The 22,116-nt window shown below is 46.2% G+C and overlaps 1 protein-coding gene across 1 annotated transcript in view; it reads left to right on the plus strand.

Annotated features, from left to right (window-relative positions):
- The window catches only part of ctnna2 (catenin (cadherin-associated protein), alpha 2), a 1,873,786-nt gene that overhangs the window by 188,864 nt on the left and 1,662,806 nt on the right, over positions 1–22,116 (plus strand). Inside the window, exon 6 of the mRNA XM_085975533.1 lies at positions 3,837–4,103. Within this exon, the coding sequence (XP_085831659.1) occupies positions 3,837–4,103 (267 nt within the window). The remainder of the gene's footprint in view (positions 1–3,836; positions 4,104–22,116) is intronic.

Consider the following 22,116-nt stretch of genomic DNA (forward strand, 5'->3'; position numbering starts at 1 on the left):
AAATCAGCTATTTCAGTGTTAAAGGTCTTATGAAGAATAAATGTAGGGAATTCAAATGACTTACTGGCATAAATCAATTTTTTTCCCAATCCTTTCACTCACTTACAAAGTATTTATAGCACAGAAATGGACCATTCGGACCAACCGGTCCATGCCGGTGTTTATGCTCCACACGAGTCTCCTCCCACCCCTCTTCATCTAACCCCATCAACATATCCTTCTATTCCTTTCTCCCTCGTGCTTATCTGGCTTCCCCTTGAATGCATTTATGGTATTCCCCTCAACTACTCCCTGTGGGTAGTGAGTTCCACATTCTAACCGCTCTCTAGGTAAAGAAGTTTCTCTTGAATTCCCTTTTTGGATTTATTAGCGATTTATCTTATATTTATGGCCCCTAGTTCTGGTCTCGCCCGCAAGTGGAAACATCTTCTCTACGTCTACCATATCAAACCCTTTCGTAATCTTGAAGACCTCTCGGTATACCCCATAGTCTTTTTTCTAGAAGAGCCCTAGCCTGGCCAATCTTTCCTGATGGGTATAACCTCTCAGTTCTGGTATAATTCTAGTAAATCTTTTTTACACTTTCTCCAGTGCCTCCTATATCCTTATAATATGGAGACCACTTCTATACTATATTTCCTCTTGAGTATCTTGTACTTGATGCAGTGGTATGATACTACAGGTAGACTACCCTTTATCCGGACTTCCGAAACCCTCTAAAAACCGAAGGTTTTTTCGGTCAGCGTAAGTCGTGCGCACGACATGACCAGAGTGGCGCACGACTTACAGGTCTAGCTGGATAAGGGATAGTGTAGCGTTTTTCCGCACTTCTGAAAACCGAAATCGCTCAGCGTAAGTGTACCAGCCTTTATCCGCACATCCGAAACCAGAAAACCTCTGAAAGCCGAAAGTGGCGCAAAGCATGACCCGACGCTGCCGGATAAGGGATAGTGTATCCTTTATCCGCACTCCCGAAAACCGAATTACCTCTGAAAACCGAAGTGTTTTCGCGCACCTTCCGAAATCCGAAATTTTCCTAAAACCGAAACACTGCTGGTCCCGAGGTTTTCGGATAAAGGATAGTCTACCTGTATCATGCAATGGTTTGATGCGATCATACAAGTTATCAAGGAACGTGTGGGATGGATTATCACTTGCATGCATGTGCAAGCCTAGCATTGCTGGGTGCTTCCAATCTTTCAGTGATTCATAAAGTCTTTTCTCAAAAGAATTACCAAAACATACAGTGCACTCTCATACTGTGGTCATTGGTAGCCCAACATTTTGGATATTACCACAAGAGGGTACATTTTCAAATTCAGAACGGCTATTGCAAAGCAAGCCAGAAGATCAGTTAGCTCATTGCGTGCAATTTTCTGTGGTCATTGTTGCCTCTGCAGTTTTCATCTTGTGCCATAAGGAGAGACTGGAGATTATGCTTTAATGAAATTTAAAGGAATGCAATCAATTTTTTCAAAGAAAAAACCAAACCCAATTATTGTTGTGATGTTGGTAATGCTGGCAAGGCTGCATTCCTTGCCTAACCCTCGTTGTCCTGACAAGGTGGTAATTGGTCTTCTCTTTAAAATGCTGCAGTCCTTGTGATAGTCGTGCTCCCGCGATGATATTAGGTGGGGGGGGTGGGGGTTACAGTATTTGACCCAGTGATGATGGAGTGGCTATAAAAGTCCAAGTCAATAGTGTGTGGCTCAGAGGGCGACTTGGAGATGGTGATGTTCCCATGATCTTGCTGCTTTTGTCCTTCTTGGTGGTAGGTTGCAGGCTGGTTGAAGTAAGCGCATTGAGTTGCTACAGTGCAATTTTTAGATCACAAACTGCAGCTACAGTGCACTGGTGGTGGAGGGGGTAGATATTGAGTCCAGTGACTGATTAAGCGGATTGCTCTGTCCTGGACAACCTTGAATTTCGAATGTTGTTACAGCTGTACCCATCCAGGCAAGTGAAAAGTGTTTTATCACACTCCTGATTTGAGCCTTGTAGATGGTAGAAAGGCTTTAAGAGGCCAGGGGGTGAGCCACTCTTTGTAGAGTATACAGCCTCTTTGGAGCCATCTTGATATAGATACTCCAGTTAACCTTTTGGTCATTGACGATCACTAGGATGTTGATTGTAGTAATATTGAAGATCGGGGGAACTGGTTTGGCCTTTTCTTCTTGGAGGTTACAAATATAAGAAAGTCACGAATAAATCCAATAGGGAATTCAGGAGGGACTTCTTTACCCAGAGAGTGGTAAGAATGTGGAACGTGCTACCGCAAGGAGTAATTGAGGTGAATATCATAGATCCACTTAAGGGGAAGCTAGATAAGCACATGAATAGAAGGATATGCTGATTAGGTTAAATGAAGAGATGCGAGAGGAGGCTCATGTGAAGTGGAAACGCCGACATAGACCAGTTGGGCCGAATGGCCTGTTTGTATTCCGTAGACTCGATGTAACTCTGAGGTGGTCATTGCCTAGTACTTGCTAGCCTAAGTCTGGATGTTGGCCAGGTCCTGCTATAGGTTGATCTGGGGGATAATATTATCTGTAGTTGGAAAGGCTTTAAAGGCATTTCAACCCGTTGTCCAAGTTTCTAGAGCTAAGCAAAATATGGCCGTGCCAGTACCCATTGCTCAACAATGCTTACAAACCATGCTTTGAAACTTATAAGCCTCAATTTTAACCCTGCATGGCTGGCAGAAACGATGTGGGCAGTGGATTAAGATGGCTGGGCGGGGGGTAGTGGGGGTGAAATTTTGAGTTCCTGGCCCCACAATCAACTTCCGGCAGATTGGAGTGCTCTTCTGGGTTGAAATTGAAACTATCGTTTCTCTTCCTTTGTCCCTTTAAATTAACACTTCCGCATCCAAGGGCTGCTTAGCAGTCCTGAGCACCTGTTGTATATAGTCGTTTTTATGAATGAATACAAATCTAACACAAACTCCAAGAAATAGTAGTAGGAAACTTTAAATGACATAATTTCTACATATCATTACAATATTTAAATAAATTAACCGCTTCTTTCTGATCGAAGCCTCCTAAGCCATTCAAAACTCTGTCGTAAGTGCACATTGTGTACATAATAGGCAGGAAGTCAGTATTGCTGCTCTATGCTCCATTATTTTCCTGTTTGCACTCGGGACATTGATGGTAAATCTACACTAAGGTATGCAATGCAATGACTAGCCTGTTTGCATGTATGATTTAAATTTATGGTGTTTATATAACTCAAAATTTATATTTCCAAATGTTGGATCATTGCGATTAGACTATTCTGAATAAATTGAAACTGAAGGGTATAGATCTGCCGATCATTTCTGCACAGACCCAGTGTCAGTTGGCAGTGTACAACCAATAAAGATTTAAATTGTGTAAACCCAACAATAAAAAGCGAGTCAATGACATTCAAAAGACTTGTGTGTCAACTTTTTTTATTACCATATTATTGTTTCCTTCTGCAAGGATGCAGATTTTCTAAGAATATTCTAGAAATTATCTTTTTCCAGCAACTTTTGACAGTGGCTGTGCTCAGAAAACAGTCTAAAATGTAATCTGATTTCCTTGCCCCTTATATTCCATAGCTGCCATTTCATAATTGGCATTCACAAATTGTATTTCTGCATTGCGCAACAGTTTATACCAGCTATTTCCTAGCATAGAAGCATAGAATCAAGCAGCATTACAAGATCAGCCATGATCTTATTGAGTGGCGGAGCAGGCTCGAGGGGTCAAGTGGCCTATTCCTGCTCCCATTTCTTATGTTCTTATGTACTCCTATAAAGCTGTCCATATTGAGATAATTGTGTGTTTATTTTGTGTATTTCCTAATTGCAGGAGCTGAAAGATCTTCACTGCAGGGACGAAATGGCAGCTGCTCGGGGTGCCTTGAAGAAGAATGCTACAATGCTGTACACTGCCTCCCAAGCATTCCTCCGACACCCTGATGTAGCTGCTACCAGAGCCAACCGAGATTATGTCTTTAAACAAGTACAAGAGGCTATTGCTGGAATTTCAAATGCAGCCCAATCTACTTCAATGGCAGATGACAAACATGGACATGTTGGCATTGGTGAACTAGCTGCAGCTTTGAATGAATTTGATGTAAGTACCTTTGACATTATGTGGCTTGTCTTTGAGATTTTCCCCACACATGCCTCAACAATTAAAAATTGTGTTCAAATTATCATCTTCCTATCCCAGCTTCCTTTAGTTGGGAGTGAGGATTTGGATCACATGTTCTTCCACCGCTTCCAATACAACATTTATGATGAATTGAACTGAATAGATGAATTTTTTGATGAGGGTATTTACTCAACAATGGAAGTCTTACACCCTGAGTTTTCTCGAAGCTATTTGTAGTACTTCCTTTGGTCCTCTGCAGGTAGGTAGTTATTGAGATTCTTACAGTCCTTCACTGATGACCATTTTTGCTCAGCCACCTGGAAAATAGTGACCCGATGATATCCTTACCTCCCTTTCTTTTATCTCTGGTAAGAAACGCTGTGATCTTTGCCAGTATCCCTTCTACCTGGTGCAGCTCAATAGTGAAATAAGGATTAACCTTGCTTCATCTCACTCCATGACACTGTGTACTGCTGCAACCCAGTGTAACCATTCTGGCCTGAAAGTGATTGATCATTTGACATTGGTATGGGAAACCTGTTGCAATTTGTATTAATCTGCTGTTTGGAAGCTGTTAAACTTGCTGTAAGGAAGCAAGCTGTATGTAGACTGATGGTTATGATTAATTGATTTATGTTGTTTTGGTAAAATGGATTGTCAATATTTTTCATGTTTGTCTTACCCTTTGAAGAACCAGCTAATTTCATTGTTCCACTGATTGAAGTGTTTACTTCAAGAATTTGAACTTGTAACTATAGGGACACGAAGATTAGTTGCAATGGTACCAAATTGCTTGAACACTCCACCATATCAATACTCGTTACCTATGAAACTAGAGTAGAAACCTTTTAATTTATTTGAATTTTCTTTACATTTAATTTCAAACAAAAGCTCATGCATTGTTAATTTCATATTAATACTATGACGGCAATAAAATTCCAGAGCTGCTTAACTTGGTTCTATACAGAACTGATTCCAGAAGGTTGACTTTGAATTTCCTGCTTCTACCCCATAGCAGTGAATTTGTAGCAATATAATTACCCAACAGACTAGCTTTTTACTCTTCCCAATTACTAAAATGGTAAAAGTTTTTCTATTTTAAAAATAAAATCCGGTATTTTTGACCAGGTTGAACTGTTGCTGGTTGCTTTGTCAAGTTGGCTTCATAAAATCTTTCTTTCTGAACAATTGAACTTCTTGTTCTATTCCAAGGTGAAAGCTGCGGAGGAACTCTGAAATAGGAAGTATTTATTTTTTCCAATTCTTTCTGATCTCTCCCCCTCCACATTGATAGCAGCATTCTCTTGTACATATAATGTATTTTCAGATGTAACCATGCACATATGATACTGTGGAAAAAGTTGCCATTTAATACATTAAATTCTTATTGTAGATACACAAGGTGTAAAAAGTAATCATTTTACAGTGTGTTAAATGAGTCATTGTTCCTGATTGCAACCAAGCAATGTTTTTACTATTCAAATAGATGGGTTCATGCGACAGTTCATATGGGTCATTTAATTTTATTTTGTGCCCAGTAGATTTTAATTTCCTATGAAATTGGATAAGCACTTAACTGTGCTAGAGAATTACTACTTGTATGGAAAATGTAGAGTTGTAGGAACGTGGGTTCCTAACTAAAAGACTGAGTTCTACTCAGGTGATCATACAAAACGAACTTTAATGAAACAAACAGGTTTTAACAAGAAACTGCAGGATAACATCGAATGTAGGTCTGCTCTCTTCAGAGGCTCCACGAGGACTGCCTAGGGCGGTCCTGGGCTGACGTCATGACGTCATCACGTTCTTCCCGCCAGTGGGGATCACGTGATGAGCGGCATGACGTTTTAACCGCGCTGTTAAAGTAACCACGCTCTGTACAGTTAAACAGCATAAATAAAGATACAGACTCAGGCTGTAGCTAACATGTTGTTAAAGGAATTATATACAAATGATCTGAGTCCTTTGGTGGCTCTGCCACAGAGTTTTCTTTTTAAAAAGTAATTGTTTGTAGCAGAGAGAGTTTTTGGGTGATCTGCTGGATTACCTGTTCTATTATATAGAAGTGCATACTGCATTTGAACAGTCCACATCCACACTCCTGAAATGAAAAAGAACCATAGAGGTCATTTAAGGGTAACCCAATTGAGTAATAGAAGGTGAGAGGAACCGTGAGAAGGTAGCTGTAAGATAATATAAAGCCAAAGAATATTTTTAGCTATGCATTAAAATAGCTGGAATTAATTTAATAGTTTCTTAAAAAGATGGATAAATTGTTGTTTGAGAATAGAATGGAACTCAAGGTAAACAACAGTTACTACATGAAACAAATTGGGGGTAGATTTTCATCTTCACCACCTGGGTGCGAATTTGTCAGAGTTGATCATCTGCCCTTTCTAGAACACGCCCAATTTTCATTCCTTTGAGGACAATGGAATGAAAATCAAGTGGGTTCTCCAAAGCGATCCACTCACTATCACTTTTACTGATACCAGCTTTTGATTTCCAGATTTAAAAAAAAAACTGAATTCACATTCTCAAACTGCCACAGTGGGAAGTTCAACTCATGTTCTTTGGATTATCAGTCTCTGGGTAACTAGTCCAATAACTTAGCCACTATGCTACCATAGCCATTATGTGAGAGATATCCTGGCAAGGTAGCATTGATTTCCCATCTCTAGTTGCCCTGAGATGGTAGAATGTTGAATCACTGTAGCGATAGTGCTTCCATTGTGTTAGATAGGCAATTTTAATCTTTGATCCAGCGATGATGAATTCCAAGATTGAGGGAAAGTAGGCCTTGATCCCTGGCTCTGTGCCACTCTAAAAGTGGCATAGGTGTAGTTTGGTTAAATTTACCTTCTGACTTTTCTCTCCATCCTTCATATGCCCAACCTTAGATTTTCTTTTATTAGTTCCGGGATGTGGGCATCGCTGGCAAGGCCAGCATTTAAGAACATAAGAAACAAGAGCAGGAGTAGGCCATACGGCCCCTCGAGCCTGCCCTGCCATTCAGTAAGATCATGGCTGATCATCGACCTCAACTCCACTTTCCCGCCTGATCGCCATATCCCTTGATTCCCTTAGAGTACAAAAATCTATCTATCTCTGTCTTGAATATACTCAAAGACTCAGCATTAGCAGCCCTTTGGGGCAGAGAATTCAAAAGATTCACAACCCTCTGAGTGAAGAAATTCCTCCTCATCTCCGTCTTAAATGGCTGACCCCTTATCCTGAGACTATGCCCCCTAGTTCTAGACACTCCAGCCAGGGGAAACAACCTCTCAGCATCTACCCTGTCAATCCCCCTCAGAATCTTGTATGTTTCAAAGAGATCACCTCTCATTCTTCTAAACTCCAGAGAGTGTAGGCCCAATCTAACAATCTCTCCTCATAGGACAGCCCTCTCATCCCAGGAATCAATCTAGTGAACCTTCGTTGCACCACCTAATTATTACCCAACCCTAATTGCCCTTGAAAAGGTGGTGGTGAGCCGCTGCCTTGAACCGCTGCAGTCCCTGTGGTGAAGGTACTCCCACAATGCTGTTAGAGAGGGAGTTCCAGGATTTTGACCCAGTGACTGAAGGAAAGGCGATATATTTTCAAGTACTGATGGTGTGGAACTTGGAGGTGATGGTGTTCCCATATGCCTGCTGCCCTTGCCCTTCTATGTGGTAGAGATCGCGGGTTTGGGAGGTGCTGCCGAAGAAGCCTTGGCGAGTTGCTGCACTGCATCTTGTAGATGGTGCACACTGCAGCCACAGTGGAGGGAGTGAATGTTTAAGGTGGTGGATAGGGTGCCAATCAAGTGGGCTGCTTTGTCTTGGATGGTGTCGAGCTTCTCGAGTGTTGTTGGAGCTGCAAGTGTGATGGAATACTCCAGGCAAGTGGAGAGTATTCCATCATACTCCTGGCTTGTGCCTTGTAGATGGTGGAAAGACTTTGGTAAGACACTCTCTGCAGAATACCCAGCCTCTGACCTTGTTGCCACAGTATTTATGTGGCTCGTCCATTTAAGCTTCTGGATAATGGTGACCCCCAGGATGTTGATGGTGGGGGATTTGGTGATGGTAATATCGTTGAATATCAAGGGGAGGTGGTTAGTCTCTCGCTTATTGGAGATGATCAATGCCTGGCACTTGTGTGATGCAACTGTTACTGGCCACTTATCAGCCCAAGCCTGAATGTTGTCCAGGTCTTGCTGCATACAAGCATAGACTGCTTCATTATCTAAGGAGTTAGGAATGGAACTGAACACTGCAATCATTAGCGACCATCCCCATTTCCGACCTAATGAGGGATGGAAAGTCTTTGAAGCAGCTGAAGATAGTTAGGCCTAGGACACTGTCCTGAGGAACTTATTGGCCCAGAAATTCGTGTCGGAGTTTTCCCGCGGGTGCAAGCCTCCGACCTGCACTTACCTAGCGCGCTGGCCGTTGTGCTGTGGGCCCGCGTGGGATTCCGATCCTGGGCCTGCTCCAACTGCCGGCGCGCAGTGCTTGCATATCCCAGGGGCACAGTTAGTTCGATGCGTCCCCTGGGATCACGTGGGCCATGGAGAGCCAATGGTAGCAGGGAATCTGTATTCATAGATTTGACAGGAAGACCTGTCAAATCTATGAATACAAGTCAGCCCCAAAACATAACTCAAACTTCAAAAAAACATTTTTTTAATCACATTTTTAAAATAACTATAAATTACATAAAATAACTATTATAAACAATAATTTAAATTTTTGAAAAAATTAATTACAGTTTCTAACGGGGCTAAAAATAAACTTACCTTTCTTTAAAGTATTTAAAAATAATAAACCTGTGGAAAAAATGTTTTAATTTTACTTAATTCACCACTTACCTTGTTAAAAGCAGGCCTTGTGACTGCTTTTTATAAGCGTAGCTGCTGGAGACTTACCCTCCCGGAGAAACCTGCAAAAAAAACGAAAGTTCCAGGCATATGCGCTGCCTCTCCGGCGCACATGTTCGACTTGTGAACCCCTTCCTTTAAGGGAACGGAAGTTCTGGTTTCCCGCGCATGCACGAAACCGGCACTTTCGTTGGGCCTACGCGCTAGTACCCAGCGCGTACTCACCCGTGGGGACCCGAAGTTCTGGCCCATTGTGTGACGGAATGATCTGATATTCCTTCACCCCCCACAGTGTGTATTTTTTTCCTTTTTGGTAAAGTACAGCTTACAACCTTACACTTTGTAGGTATACATGTTCCTTGCAATCAGTTGTGTATATCAAATTTAACTCCATTGGAAATTACCAGTTTTGTTTGAACTTATTTCCCAATTCCTAAGACATTATTTTCAATTCACTAGTTTTCAATCTTTTCAAAAAATAAAGAGGAACTTGCTGTTGGGATTCTTTTCGGCTAGGCTGTCAGCTGAAACAGGTTAGGGCGTGCACGGCGCATGCTTTGCCCAGTTCAGACCAAAAATGGCAATCGGATTCTGCCGCACGGTTGTAGCCCTGGAGGAACATTGCCACAGCAGTAAGGTCATTGCCCACCACGTTTGGGGCACCACCTCCCAATTTCTGCCAGGCGGGAGGCCACAATAATTCATTCTGTAATATTTAAGCTGTTACTGACTTTCATAAAATCATAACCTTACAGTACAGAAGGAGGCCCTTTGGCCTATTGTGCCTGTGTCAGCTCTTTGAAAGACCTATCCAGTTAGTCCCAATCTTTCCCCAAACCCCTGCAATTTTCTCCCCTTGAAGTATTTACCCAATTCCCCTTTGAAAGTTACTATTGAATCTGCTTCCACCACCCTTTCAGGCAGTGCATTCCAGATCATCATAACTCACGGAGTAAAACAAATTCTCCTCGTCTCACCTCTGGTTCTTTTGCCAATTGCCTTAACTCTGTTCTCTGGTTACCAATGCTTCTGGCAGTGGAAACAGTTTCTTGTTATTTACTCTATCAAAACGCTTCAATTAAATGTCCCCTTAACCTTTTCTGCTCTAAGGAGAACAATTCCAGCTTCTCTAGTCTCTCCATGCAACTGAAGTCTCTCATCCCTGGTACCATTCCAATAAATTTCCTCTGCACCCTCGCCATCCTTCCTAAAGTATGGTGCCCAGAGTTGGACATAGTGCTTCAACTGAGGCCTAACCAGTGATTTGTAAAAGTTTTAGCATAACTTTCTTGCTTTTGTACTCTGCCTCTATTTATAAAGCCAAGGATCCTGTTAGATCACTTCATTTCAGTGGACCACACTGATCTGCGGTCAACACACTAAAATTAAAGTTTGAGAGTCCGGTGGTAAGTTTTAAATAGTCGATTTATTGCATCACTTGATTTACTCTGTTTGACTTCCTTTATCCGACTAACATCATATTCAAAATGGCTGGTTTTTATACAGCAGCAGATGTACCTGCCCCCTTTATTACCATTGGCTCAGCAGCATGCATGCAGAGCTATGGTTGGTTCAACTACATCACACTGATTGGATCTCTGATACATCAATCATTCCTTTGTTCTCTAGTTAAGCAGAATCATCACTTTCAGTTTTAAGCTAAGATCAGCACTTTCACAGTTTAAGCTAAATCAGCATTTTCATTGTTCAGTTTTTAAGTCAGCCGATGTGACGTTACCAGCTGTGATTGGATCTGATACATCACACCATCCTTTGGCACGTGGTCAGCTTAAGCATAATCAGATTTCTTTAAATCATTAGTTTAATCATATTAAAATCTATGTTATTAAAATATATTCCCTAACAGATCCCAAATGCTTTTTTAACAGCCTTCTCAACATTTCCTGTCACCTTCAAAGATTTCTGTATGTAAACACCAGGGCCCAGATATTCCGATCACTACGGGTGTGTACGCGCTGTGTACCCACCCGTAGGGACATCGGGAATGCCGGTTTCCGGCATGCACAGTGCATGTGCTGAAAACCGGCATTTCCGATCTGTCAAGAATGGTCTTGACAGATCCTCCGGCTGCCCTGGAGAAGGGCCTCTGGACGGATAGTTCTGCTTTTTGGAGATCCTCCGCCCGCAGAAAACACTTACAATTCTTACGCCTGGTAAAAGGCGTAAGGCCTGCTTTTACCAGGATAAGAGTTGAAAAAAGTAAAAAAAAAAAAAAAAAATTTATCATATAAAAATACTTTTTTAAAAAAAGGTATGTTTATTTTTAGCCCCGTAAAAAACTTTAATTTTTTTTTCAAAAAATTACATTTTTGTTTAAAATACTTAATTTACTGTAATTTCAAGTCATTTTAAAAATGTGATTTAAAAAAAAATATATGTAGTTTTACTATGTTTTTAGGGTGATCTCCATTCATATATTTGACAGCCCTTCTGTGATTGGCTCCCCATGGCCCACGTGATCTCAGGGACGCTGCGAACTACATGCACCCCTGGGATACATGGGCCCTGCGCACTTCAAGTTTGGAGAGGCCCAGGAGCGGAAGCATGTGTCTCCCGGGAGCCCTCAGGTAGGGGCGTAGATTTTTCCAGATCGCAGGCCTCCGCCCGCGGGAGGCCTGCGATCAGAAAATACGGGCCCAGGTCTCTCTCTTCCTGCACCCCCTTAAAAATTATACCATTTAATTTATATTGCCTCTCCTCATTGTTCCTTTCAAAATGCATCACTTTGCACTTCTAAGTTAAATTTCATCTGCCATGTATCTGCCCACTTCACCAGTCTGTCTGTTATGCAGTCCTCTATTGTAGAATTTTGTTCTACTTTGGCGGGAAGGAGTAATGTGACAAATGATGAGAAAATATATAAAATTCATGACCTAATGTAACAGTTTACTGTAAGGGCAGTTTAAAAAAATACACTAACCTGCTGAGTGTATTTTTGAAAACAAATTAATGAACCGCTGCCATCTACTGGTATCCTAAAGGTATTACATGTATTGCATGTATTATTTTTGAATAACAGTTTTTATTTTAAATTGCTTGTAGCAAAGCTGGCTTTAATCTGTTCCAGTCTTGGACAAAATAGCATTTGAACGCACTCAAAGGTGACAATCCATGATGGTTTTTGGAATGCATTATGCAGGGTGATGCTTGCTAACAATGACCAATGAACATTATAAGAAGGGCATGTTGAGCTGAGATGACAATGGTAGAAAATTTGAAGTAGTGGCTGAAGATTGGCAACCTCAGAAGGAACTACAATGGTTGTAGCCAGGTTGTAAAAGACCACCTGGTCAATGAAAGCGGAGATGGTGGGATTGTGTAGGACGGTGGGGGGGGGGGGGCGCACCATGTCCGAACAGCTGCTGGAGCTCGCAGGAGGGAACTCACAATGATGAGATACCAAGTTGCCCTTTAGTAGCATGGCATCATTTCTTCCTTCTGATCAATGTCCACTTCACAACTACCATATGAAGTGCTTTGAGACATCTTTCTGTATGTGAGGAGCACTATAGAAATAGAAGTGAAAATCCACCTGATTTTAGCACCTCCCAAAAGTATATTCAGGAATGCTACATTGAGCCTACCTAGCTAACTAAAATCAGTCCCACAGGTAATCATTATAAATGGGCTTAAAAAGATGCATTTCTAACCAAGACTACAATTTTCTTTCACTATTGATAGTTAATTGCAATTATGAGCTGGATTTTGTTAATGGGGAGCTTTTGGAGGTAGGACTCCCACTTGTTGGGTTGTAGTCCCGCCTCCATCGACTTGTGGCCAACCCACGCTATTTTCCATTGATTGACCTTGTTAAGACCACCCAGTGGGCTTAGCAGGCTGATGCGCTATCAATTACTCAAAAGACTGAGGTTAAGCGAGTAACTAACAGGCTTTTATTAACAAGAGAATGAAGGTGTGCCTCGAGTGGTCGACCAGTCCAGAATACAGAGGGACTGTGGAGCAGTCACCTTTATACCTGGACTCGTGGGAGGAGTCAGCCGAGGCATGTACAGACATGTACACAGTGGAATACAAACAGTGGTTTACCACATTCACCCCTTGTTTAAAAATGAGTCCGGTGGGGTGAAGTGTATTAAAAGTTTGTGTATTGGAGTCTCTCCGGAGGTCTTGTCTGCCGCTGTGATCGACGTGGCGACGGCAGGGGTAGTGAAGCTTCCGGCGTCGAGTCCCGCGTAGGCTGGGGCACTGGTGTGTAGTCCTCGTGGGTGTCGAGCGGGTCGTGGGGCCCAGGCGTGCCGTCTGCTGGGGTTGGATATTGGATCGTGGGGGGGATGGGTAGTGGGTTACTGGGGCCCCCGAGGGTGCGAGGTCTCGTATGGAGACTGTGTCCTCCCGCCCGTCCGGGTACGCAATGTAAGCGTACTGGGGGTTGGCGTGGAGGAGGTCGACCCTCTCGACCAGGGGGTCCGTTTTATGGGTCCTCACGTGTCTTCTCAGTAGGACCGGCCCTCGGGACGTCAGCCATGGCGGTAGCGATGTCCCCGATGTGGACTTCCTTGGGAAGACAAACATTTTCTCATGAGGGGTGGTGTTAGTGGCAGTGCAGAGCAGTGACCGAATAGAGTGGAGCGCATCGGGGAGCACATCCTGCCAGCGGGAGGTCGGAAGGCCCCTAGACTTTAAGGTTAGCAGGGCAGCCTTCCAAACTGTCGCATTCTCTCTTTCCACCTGTCCGTTCCCCTGGGGGTTGTAACTGGTGGTCCTGCTTGTGGCAATACCCCTAGCGAGCAGGTACTGGCGGAGTTCGTCGCTCATAAACGATGAGCCCCGGTCCCTATGGATATAGCTGGGGAAACCGAACAGGGTGAAGAGGTCGTTCAGACATTTAATGACCGTGGCACTGGTCATGTCCGGGCAGGGGATGGCGAACGGGAAACGGGAGTACTCATCAATAATATTGAGGAAGTACACATTACGGTCGGAGGAGGGGAGAGGCCCTTTAAAATCAACGCTCAGGCGCTCGAAGGGGCGAGTGGCTTTTATCAGGTGAGCCCTGTCTGGTCTATAAAAGTGCGGTTTGCACTCAGCGCAGACTTGGCAGTTCCTGGTCATGGTCCTGACCTCCTCAATGGAATAAGGCAGGTTGCGGGCCTTGATGAAGTGGAAGAACCTGGTGACCCCCCGGGTGGCAGAGCATCCAGGGGTTCATTTAGCTTCCCGGGCCGGTACAAGATCTCTTAATTGTAGGTGGAAAGTTCGATTCTCCACCTCAAGATCTTGTCGTTTTTGATTTTGCCCCTCTGCTTGTTGTTAAACATAAAAGCAACTGAACGCTGGTCAGTGAGCAGGGTAAATCGTTTTCTGGCCAGGTAGTGCCTCCAATGACGCACAGCCTCCACAATAGCCTGGGCCTCCTTCTCAACAGCGGAGTGTCTGGTCTCCGGGCCCTGGAGGGTTCGTGAAAAGAAGGCCACGGGTCTCCCCGCCTGATTAAGGGTAGCGGCCAGGGCAAAGTCGGACGTGTCACTTTCCACCTGGAAGGGGATGGATTCGTCCACTGCGTGCATGGTGGCTTTGGCAATGTCTTCCTTGATACGGTGGAAGGCTAAGCAGGCCTCTGCCGTCAAGGGAAAAGAGGTGGACTTGATCAGCGGACGGGCCTTGTCCGCATAGTAGGGGACCCACTGGGCGTAATAGGAGAAAAACCCTAGGCACCTCTTCAGGGCCGTGGGGCAGTGGGAGTTCCATAAGGGGACGCATCCGGTCGGGGTCGGGACCGATGACTCCGTGTTCCACAACACAGCCAAGGATGGCGAGGCGGGTTGTGCGGAATATGCACTTCTCCTTGTTATACGTCAGGTTCAGGAGTTGGGCGGTGCAGAGGAATTTTTCGAGGTTTGCGTCATGGTCCTGCAAGTCATGGCCGCAGATGGTCACATTGTCCAGATATGGGAAAGTGGCCTGCAACGCATTTTGATCGACCATCCGGTCCATCTCCCTTTGGAAGACTGACCCCGTTGGTGACGCCAAAGGGAACCCTAAGGAAGTGATAGAGGTGGCCGTTTGCCTCAAAGGCAGTATACTGGCGGTCCTCAGGGCGGATAGGGAGCTGGTGGTACGCTGATTTCAGGTCAATGGTCGAGAAGACGCGGTACTGCGCGATCTGGTTAACCATATCAGCTATGCGGGGGAGTGGGTAAGCGTCCAGCAGGGTGTAGCGATTTATTGTCTGGCTGTAGTCGATGACCAGGCGCTGCTTCTCGCCGGTCTTAACGACCACAACCTGGGCTCGCCAGGGGCTGGTGCTGCCCTCAATAATCCCCTCCTTCAGGAGCCGCTCCACTTCGGTTTTAATGAAAACCCTGTCCCCGGCACTGTATCGCCTGCTCTTTGTGGCGATGGGCTTACAGTCGGGGGTGAGGTTAGCAAACAGTGGGGGGGGGGGGGGGGTGACTCTGAGTGTGGAGAGTTTGCACCTGGTGCGCGGCGGGCAATTTGGAAGCTGCTGGCTGCGGACTGTGAGTGGGGGGAGGAGTCCACCGTACGCCATCGTAACACTTAAGGTGGCACTGAAAATCTAACCCCAGTAGGACGGCAGCGCAGAGGTGGGGCAGGACCAGAAGTTTAAAATTATCGTACACAGTCCCGTCTACTAAGAGTGTCACCACGCAGTAGCCGCCAATGTCCGCTGACTGGGACTCGGAGGCCATAGAAATCCGCTGGTGCGCAGGCAGGACTGGGAGAGAGCAACGCCGCACCGTGTCGGGGTGGATGAAGCTCTCCGTGCTCCCAGAGTCAAAAAGGCAGATTGTTTCGTGACCATTTACCTTAATGTCCATTGTGGACCGGGCCAGTTGGTGCGGTCTCGCTTGGTCCAGCGTAACGGAGGCCAGCGTAGGGGTCGGTGTGTCGTTGCGGGTATCAGATGAGGCGGTGTTGGGGGCCAAGATGGCGGCTGGCGTCCAAGATGGCGGCGTCCATGATCCCCATGTGGCTGGAGGCATCCAAAATGGCTGCTGTTCCGGTGGTTCGCACATGGCTGGGGAGGCCCAAGATGGTGGCCCGCACGGCTGCTGGGGTTCGGGGTGGCTTTGGCCCTGCAGACGCTGGCGCAGTGTCCCTTCTTCCCGCAGCCCGAGCAGATCGCATTTTTCGCCGGGCAGCGCGCTCTGGGGTGTTTGGCCTGGCCACAGAAGTAGCATTTCTGGTCTTGGGACACTGCTGCGGTAGTTGGGATGTGGCTGGGGTGGCACGGCGCTATGAGACGGTCCTACCGTGTCCCAGGCTGTCGTTCCCCGCGGCGTCCACGGTGCAGAGGAGTAGGCATCCATGCCCCGGTAGACTGCGTCCAATGATAGTGCGAGTTCAGAGGCCTTGTTGAGGTCGAGGTCACTGCTCCAACAGTCGCTGTCGGGTGTAATTGGACCTGTGGCCCGCCACAAAAGCGTCCCGGATAAGTTCCTCTGTGTACACGGCGGCCTTTACATCCTTACAACCACAGGCCCGGCCAAGCACAGACAGTGCCTGAAGGTATTCCTCGGTCAATTCCCCAGGTTGTTGTTTACGACTCCCCAGGAGGTGCCTGGCGTACACCTCGTTCACTGGGCGCGTGTACTGGTCCTTGAGCTTGAGAGCAGCCGTGTACGAGGTCGCGTCCTGGATGACCGAGTACGCTTGGTGGTTCACTTTGGAGATCAGGACATCCAGTTTGTCCTCATCCGATTTGACCGTTGCAGCGGAGGCGATCAGGAATTTTTCAAAGCACTTGAGCTAGTGAGCAAACTTGGTGGATGCGTCCGCCTCCCGATGGTCTAAGTCCAGGCATGCTGGTGTGAGGATCTTCTCCATTATAAAAAATCTTGTTAATAAAATTGATGCGCTATCAATTACTCAAAAGACTGAGGTTAAGCGAGTAACTAACAGGCTTTTATTAACAAGAGAATGAAGGTGTGTCTCGAGTGGTCGACCAGTCCAGAATACAGAGGGACTGTGGAGCAGTCACCTTTATACCTGGACTCGTGGGAGGAGTCAGCCGAGGCATGGACACAGTGGAATACAAACAGTGGTTTACCACACAGGCCAGTTAAGGGAAAGCCAGTTACTGGTGTCATCAGCGAGTGACGTTTCATCTGCCAAGAGCTTTTGACAGATGAAATGTTATCGTTTGACAGCTCTGTGAAGCTGTCAAACACTGACCATCTGTCTTTTAAGTTGAGCCCTTCCACTCAGGCTTAGAGAGAGATGTCTCCTGAGCAGAAAGCAGAAGGCTGCAGCTTTTGACAGTTCAACGGCCATTCTGCTTTCTGTGCCGGTGAGAAGCGGGACTCTCGAGACCTGAAGGGATGAAGCCTGCAGGAAGAAGTAAAACTTATTAAAACACTTTACACTCGCCTCACACACTCACCTCTCCACACTTGCACTTATCACTCACCTGCACGCCGGACATCTCAGCCCCTCCGACCCCCGCAGATCGGCGACCCACCTCGCTGACCCTAGCGCGGTTCGGAGCTGTCGGGAAGCCCACACTTCAGGGCTGAAAATAGGGATACTTCTATTAAAAAAAAAAAAAAAAAAAAAAAAAAAACTGTCTATTAACTACCTGTTAACAGGCAGTTAATTGGCACTAATCTCCTTCCCGCCTCGGGGAGCGGCTCCCAGCGCGGGTCGGGTACCCGCCTCCTGGGAAGATGGCATGGAGGTGGGTTGGGGGCGGGATGGGTACCTGCCCCCAGATTCTGCCATTTTCCCGGCAGTCCCGCCTCCCCAGGGCTGGCAAAATTGCCCCGTGTCTCAACTTTGGCTATTATTAAGGACCAGGGTGAGACGATGGATTGCATATAAACCAAGAAATACTAGTGTATCTCCTGTACCATTTGGATTCAAAAACTCCATGCCATGTGGCCAAATTAATAAATTATAAACTAGGAAGGAGAGTGGAATTGGAGGAGGCAGCTAAGAAATTACAGAATTAATTGAATAGATTTTTTGCTGATCGGAGGCATCCGCCCGCAGGAAGCCTCCGATCGGAAGTTCAGGGCCAATACCTCACTTATTTATGTTAAAATTCATTTGCCAATTATATGCTCATTCTGCAAGTTTATTAATGTCTTCTTGTAACTTGTAACAGTCCTCCTCCATGTTGACTATCCCTCCCAATTTGGTGTCATCTACAAATTTAGAAACTTTGGAAATATAGGACTAATGTAGAGCAGCAATCAACAAAACCAGAGTAAGTTAGAAAAAGTTATGACCAAAGCTGTACCTTCAGCACTGTGTCCAGTTCTGGATATCGGAGAAAGAAAAGAATTCACATTTCTTCTATGGTGCTTTTCCCATCCTCAGGTTGTCCCTAAATGCTTCCGATCCAATGAATTGCTTTTGAAGTGTAGTCACTTGTTTTATAGTAGCCAATTTGTGCATGGCAGGTCCCACAGACAAAAATGAGACACGTGATCTGTAAATAAATCTGTTTTTGGAGGTGTTGATTGAGAGATAAATATTGGCCAGCTCAGGAGGAGAACTCCCCTGTTCTTATTTGAATAGTGCGTGTGCTCTTTTACATCACCTAAACAGGAAGACGGGGCTTTGGTTAAACATCTCATTCGAGAGATAGCTCCTCTAAAAATGCAGTACTCCCTCAGTCCTGCACTGAAATGTTGGCCTAGATTATGTGTTCATGTCCCTGGAGTAGGGCTTGAAACCATAACCTTCAGACTCTGAAGCGAGAGTGCTACCAATGGGCCAAGCTGACATTGAAGTGCTAGAGGTGGTGCAGGGAAGAGCCATGAGGCTGATTTCTAGTGCCAGAAAGGGTTGAGTTATGGGGAAAGAAATTGAGAGATTGGGCTTTTCCAGCCTGGAATAGAATGGCCTGACAGTTGATCTTATAGAGGTACATAACGTTGTTAAGAAAATAGGAAATCTGTATCGAGACTATTACTTTAAATTAAATGACAAGAGTAGAACAAGGTGACACAAGTTCAGGTTAGTAAAAAGTAATTTTAAGACTGATGTCAAGAGGTGGTTCTTCACACAAATATTGATCAACATATAGGCTAACAGGAATAGTAGTGGAGGCAAAAACCTTGTAATCTTTTAAGAAACAATTAGATGGTGAAAGTTGGGGTCCACGGAGATGAATGAGTTGAGATGGGCTTATCTCATCCATAATTATCTTCTGATTGGTCATAGATCAAAGTTTACAAAGCTGCCATGTGGAAAAAAAATAGGGGCAGTGGTTACCTTCTCTTTTAGACCATCTTTTTCTTTCTTTAACTTGTCCCATTACCATCTCCTTTTGCTTTGTACTATCCTCCTTTTTGCCATTTACTCACTTCTGCCTTCCAACCTATTGCAGACTTTCCGTTTTGTTCTTTTCTTCCCCCGCCTACCCCTGCCACTGCACTTAAAATCTGTTACATTTCTAACTTTTTCCAGTTCTGATGAAAGGTCATTGACCTGAAACGTTAACTCTGTTTCTCTCTCCATGGATGCTGCCTGACCTGCTGAGCATTTCCAGCATTTTCTATTTTTATTGCAGTATAGTTCATAATTTCTAGAAATGATTTATAGAACTTCAACACAGGAGGCCATTCGTTCCAGTGCAACTGTGGTGGTAGTAGTTCTTGTTCAACTGGAGATATCGGCCTAGAAATTCGGTTGGTTGCGCCAGCGATTAGCGCCTAAAGAGCCCGAGAATTGGGGCGTTACCCAATGTTCGGGCGGGCGCAATGAAGATAGCGCCACCTCCCATATTGAGTATCCTTTTAGCGCCTGTGCTAACTCTTTGCGCGTGCCCGCGTGCGCAGGCAGTTCATGACGTCATTTCAGTGTGCAACGCCTTTTTGGCGCCCCGGACCGGATATTCGGTGGCGCCCGCAACCTTTCCGCCTGGCGCTATTAGTGACAGTTGGATGGAACGTTCCCAGGCCCTTCTCGGAGTCGGGGGCGCTATTTAAAGGAGACAGCTCTAGTATAAAAGCTGCAGCCACTTGGCCTGTTCATTCTGATCATTGCTGGAGAGAGTTGCTGACCTGTTGCACAGTAATTTTCTGATTTAGCCTTTGGAGACTTGGGACCTGCAGCCCTGTCCGGAGCAGTTGGAGCGCTAGACTTAACTGTGTCTTGCCCGTCTGGCATAGCAATGGGAGCTGCTTTGGAGGGGAACGTCCTCATGACCGGACATTTGGCAGGGGCACAGAGACGGCGGAAGAGAGGGCCGGGATTGGCCAGAAGGAGGAGGGGCAATGGAGGTCGCCCAATCTGACGATACGCTGAGAGGGTTTTCAGGCAGCAAGTGTCATACGTTACCATGTCGGAGGAGCAGTGTCTGCGAAGGCTCAGATTTGGTAAGGAGGTTGTGACTGAACTATGCCACCTGCTTGCTGAAGATCTGCAGCCGCGTCTACGGTGCAGGACCTCTGTCGGTGGCCGTCAAAGTGACTGTTGCCCGCAACTTTTACGCCAGCGGATCCTTTCAGTCAGCCACTGGGGACATCGTGAATATATCACAATTTGCAGTGCATTGTTGCATCCGGCAAGTGACAGCTGCCCTCTATAGAAGGAGGCGTGAATTAATCACCTTCCCTGTGACCCTAGAGAAGCAGGGGGAGCGCGCGCAGGGCTTCGCTGCTATTGCGGACTTCCCCATGGTGCAGGGGGCGATTGATTGCACACACGTGGCTTTGTGGGCGCCATTACAGAATCCTGAGGAGTTTCGCAACCGCAAGGGGTTCCACTCCCTCAATGTCCAGCTGGTCTGTGACCACCGGCAGATGATCATGGCAGTCAACGCACAATTCCCTGGGAGCAGCCACGATGCGTTCATCCTGCAGCAGACCTCAGTTTCTGACCTTTTTGAGGGCCCGGCTCACCCACGAGGCTGGCTCCTTGGCGACAAGGGCTATCCTCTCTGCCCATTGCTCATGACCCCACTCCGTTTGCCCGCCACCCTGGCAGAAGAGCTTTACAACAGCAGCCATCAGGCGACCAGGAACATTGTGGAGCACACTATTGGTGTGCTGAAGCAGCGTTTCCGTTGTCTAGACCATTCGGGGGGAACCCTGCAGTACTCACCGGAGCAAGTGGGTCGCATCGTCGTTGTCTGCTGCATGCTCCACAACTTGGCCATTCGACGAACCCAGCCAATGCCAGCCGACCCTCAAGGTCCAGCAGAGCAGGCGGACGAGGAGGAGGAGGAAGATGGGAGGGCTCCTGAAATTGGAAGGGCCGTCCGTCAGAGGCTCATAAGGACTCGGTACTAGGCCTCTGATGGAATGATGGGTGTCATCCGTACCGCGCACTTCGGCTCGCACAAAGCCTATGAAGGCCACCATGATTGTAAATAGTTCGGAGTACCACTGTAAATAAAAAAAATTCTTTATTGTCAAAAAAGTGCTTTCTTCCAGCATTACGTCATGTCAACAGAAACCATAACTAACAAAATAACATAACTCTCTGGCAAAGCCGCGAAACTAAACAAGCCATCACAACAGGTGAGGGCGTCCTTGAATTTGGAGAAAGATACGTCTCAGCACCTCCCTCTACTGCTGGCCCCTTGATGGAGACCGACTTCTCTTTCGTGGTCGGCCCCTTCCCTCCCTGCAGCTCCTACGTAATTGAACCCCAGTGGCGGCGTCAAGGCTGGGGGACGCCTGCTGAGTGTCTGGAAGTGCAGAAGCCCCTGAGGGACGACCTCTGGGATTGGAGGGCGCGGAAGCTGGCTGCTTCAGCTGGGCACGGGTGGAAGCAGTGTGCACTGCAGGTGGTGGCAGCTGCACTGCAGACGTTCCAGCGGTGGCATGAGCAATGCTCACCTGCTGAGAGAGGACACCTGCACCATGGTCGGACGACACACTGGCTCTCTGAGGGGACTGATTCGGATCATCCGCCATAATCGACTGCTCCACTGATTCATGGCCTCCTGTGGTACTGGAAGGGCCCAGGGTGATCCTAACTGATGCAGATAGGGTGGCAGCAGTGAAAGTTCGCGTTGCCTCAATTTGGGTGTGGACGAGGCCAGCAAGTGACTGCGTAGCAGCAGTGAGGACCTGTGTGGCAGGTGCCAGTGCTTCGGAGAAGCCCTGGACAGTTCTTTCTGTTGCTTCGGACAAGGCCGGAGCAGTCCGTTCCACTGCCTCGGACAAG

Source organism: Somniosus microcephalus, chromosome 2 (assembly GCF_052327205.1).
Source record: "Somniosus microcephalus isolate GS21.2 chromosome 2, FLI_Smic_1.0, whole genome shotgun sequence".
Lineage (NCBI taxonomy): Eukaryota > Metazoa > Chordata > Chondrichthyes > Squaliformes > Somniosidae > Somniosus > Somniosus microcephalus.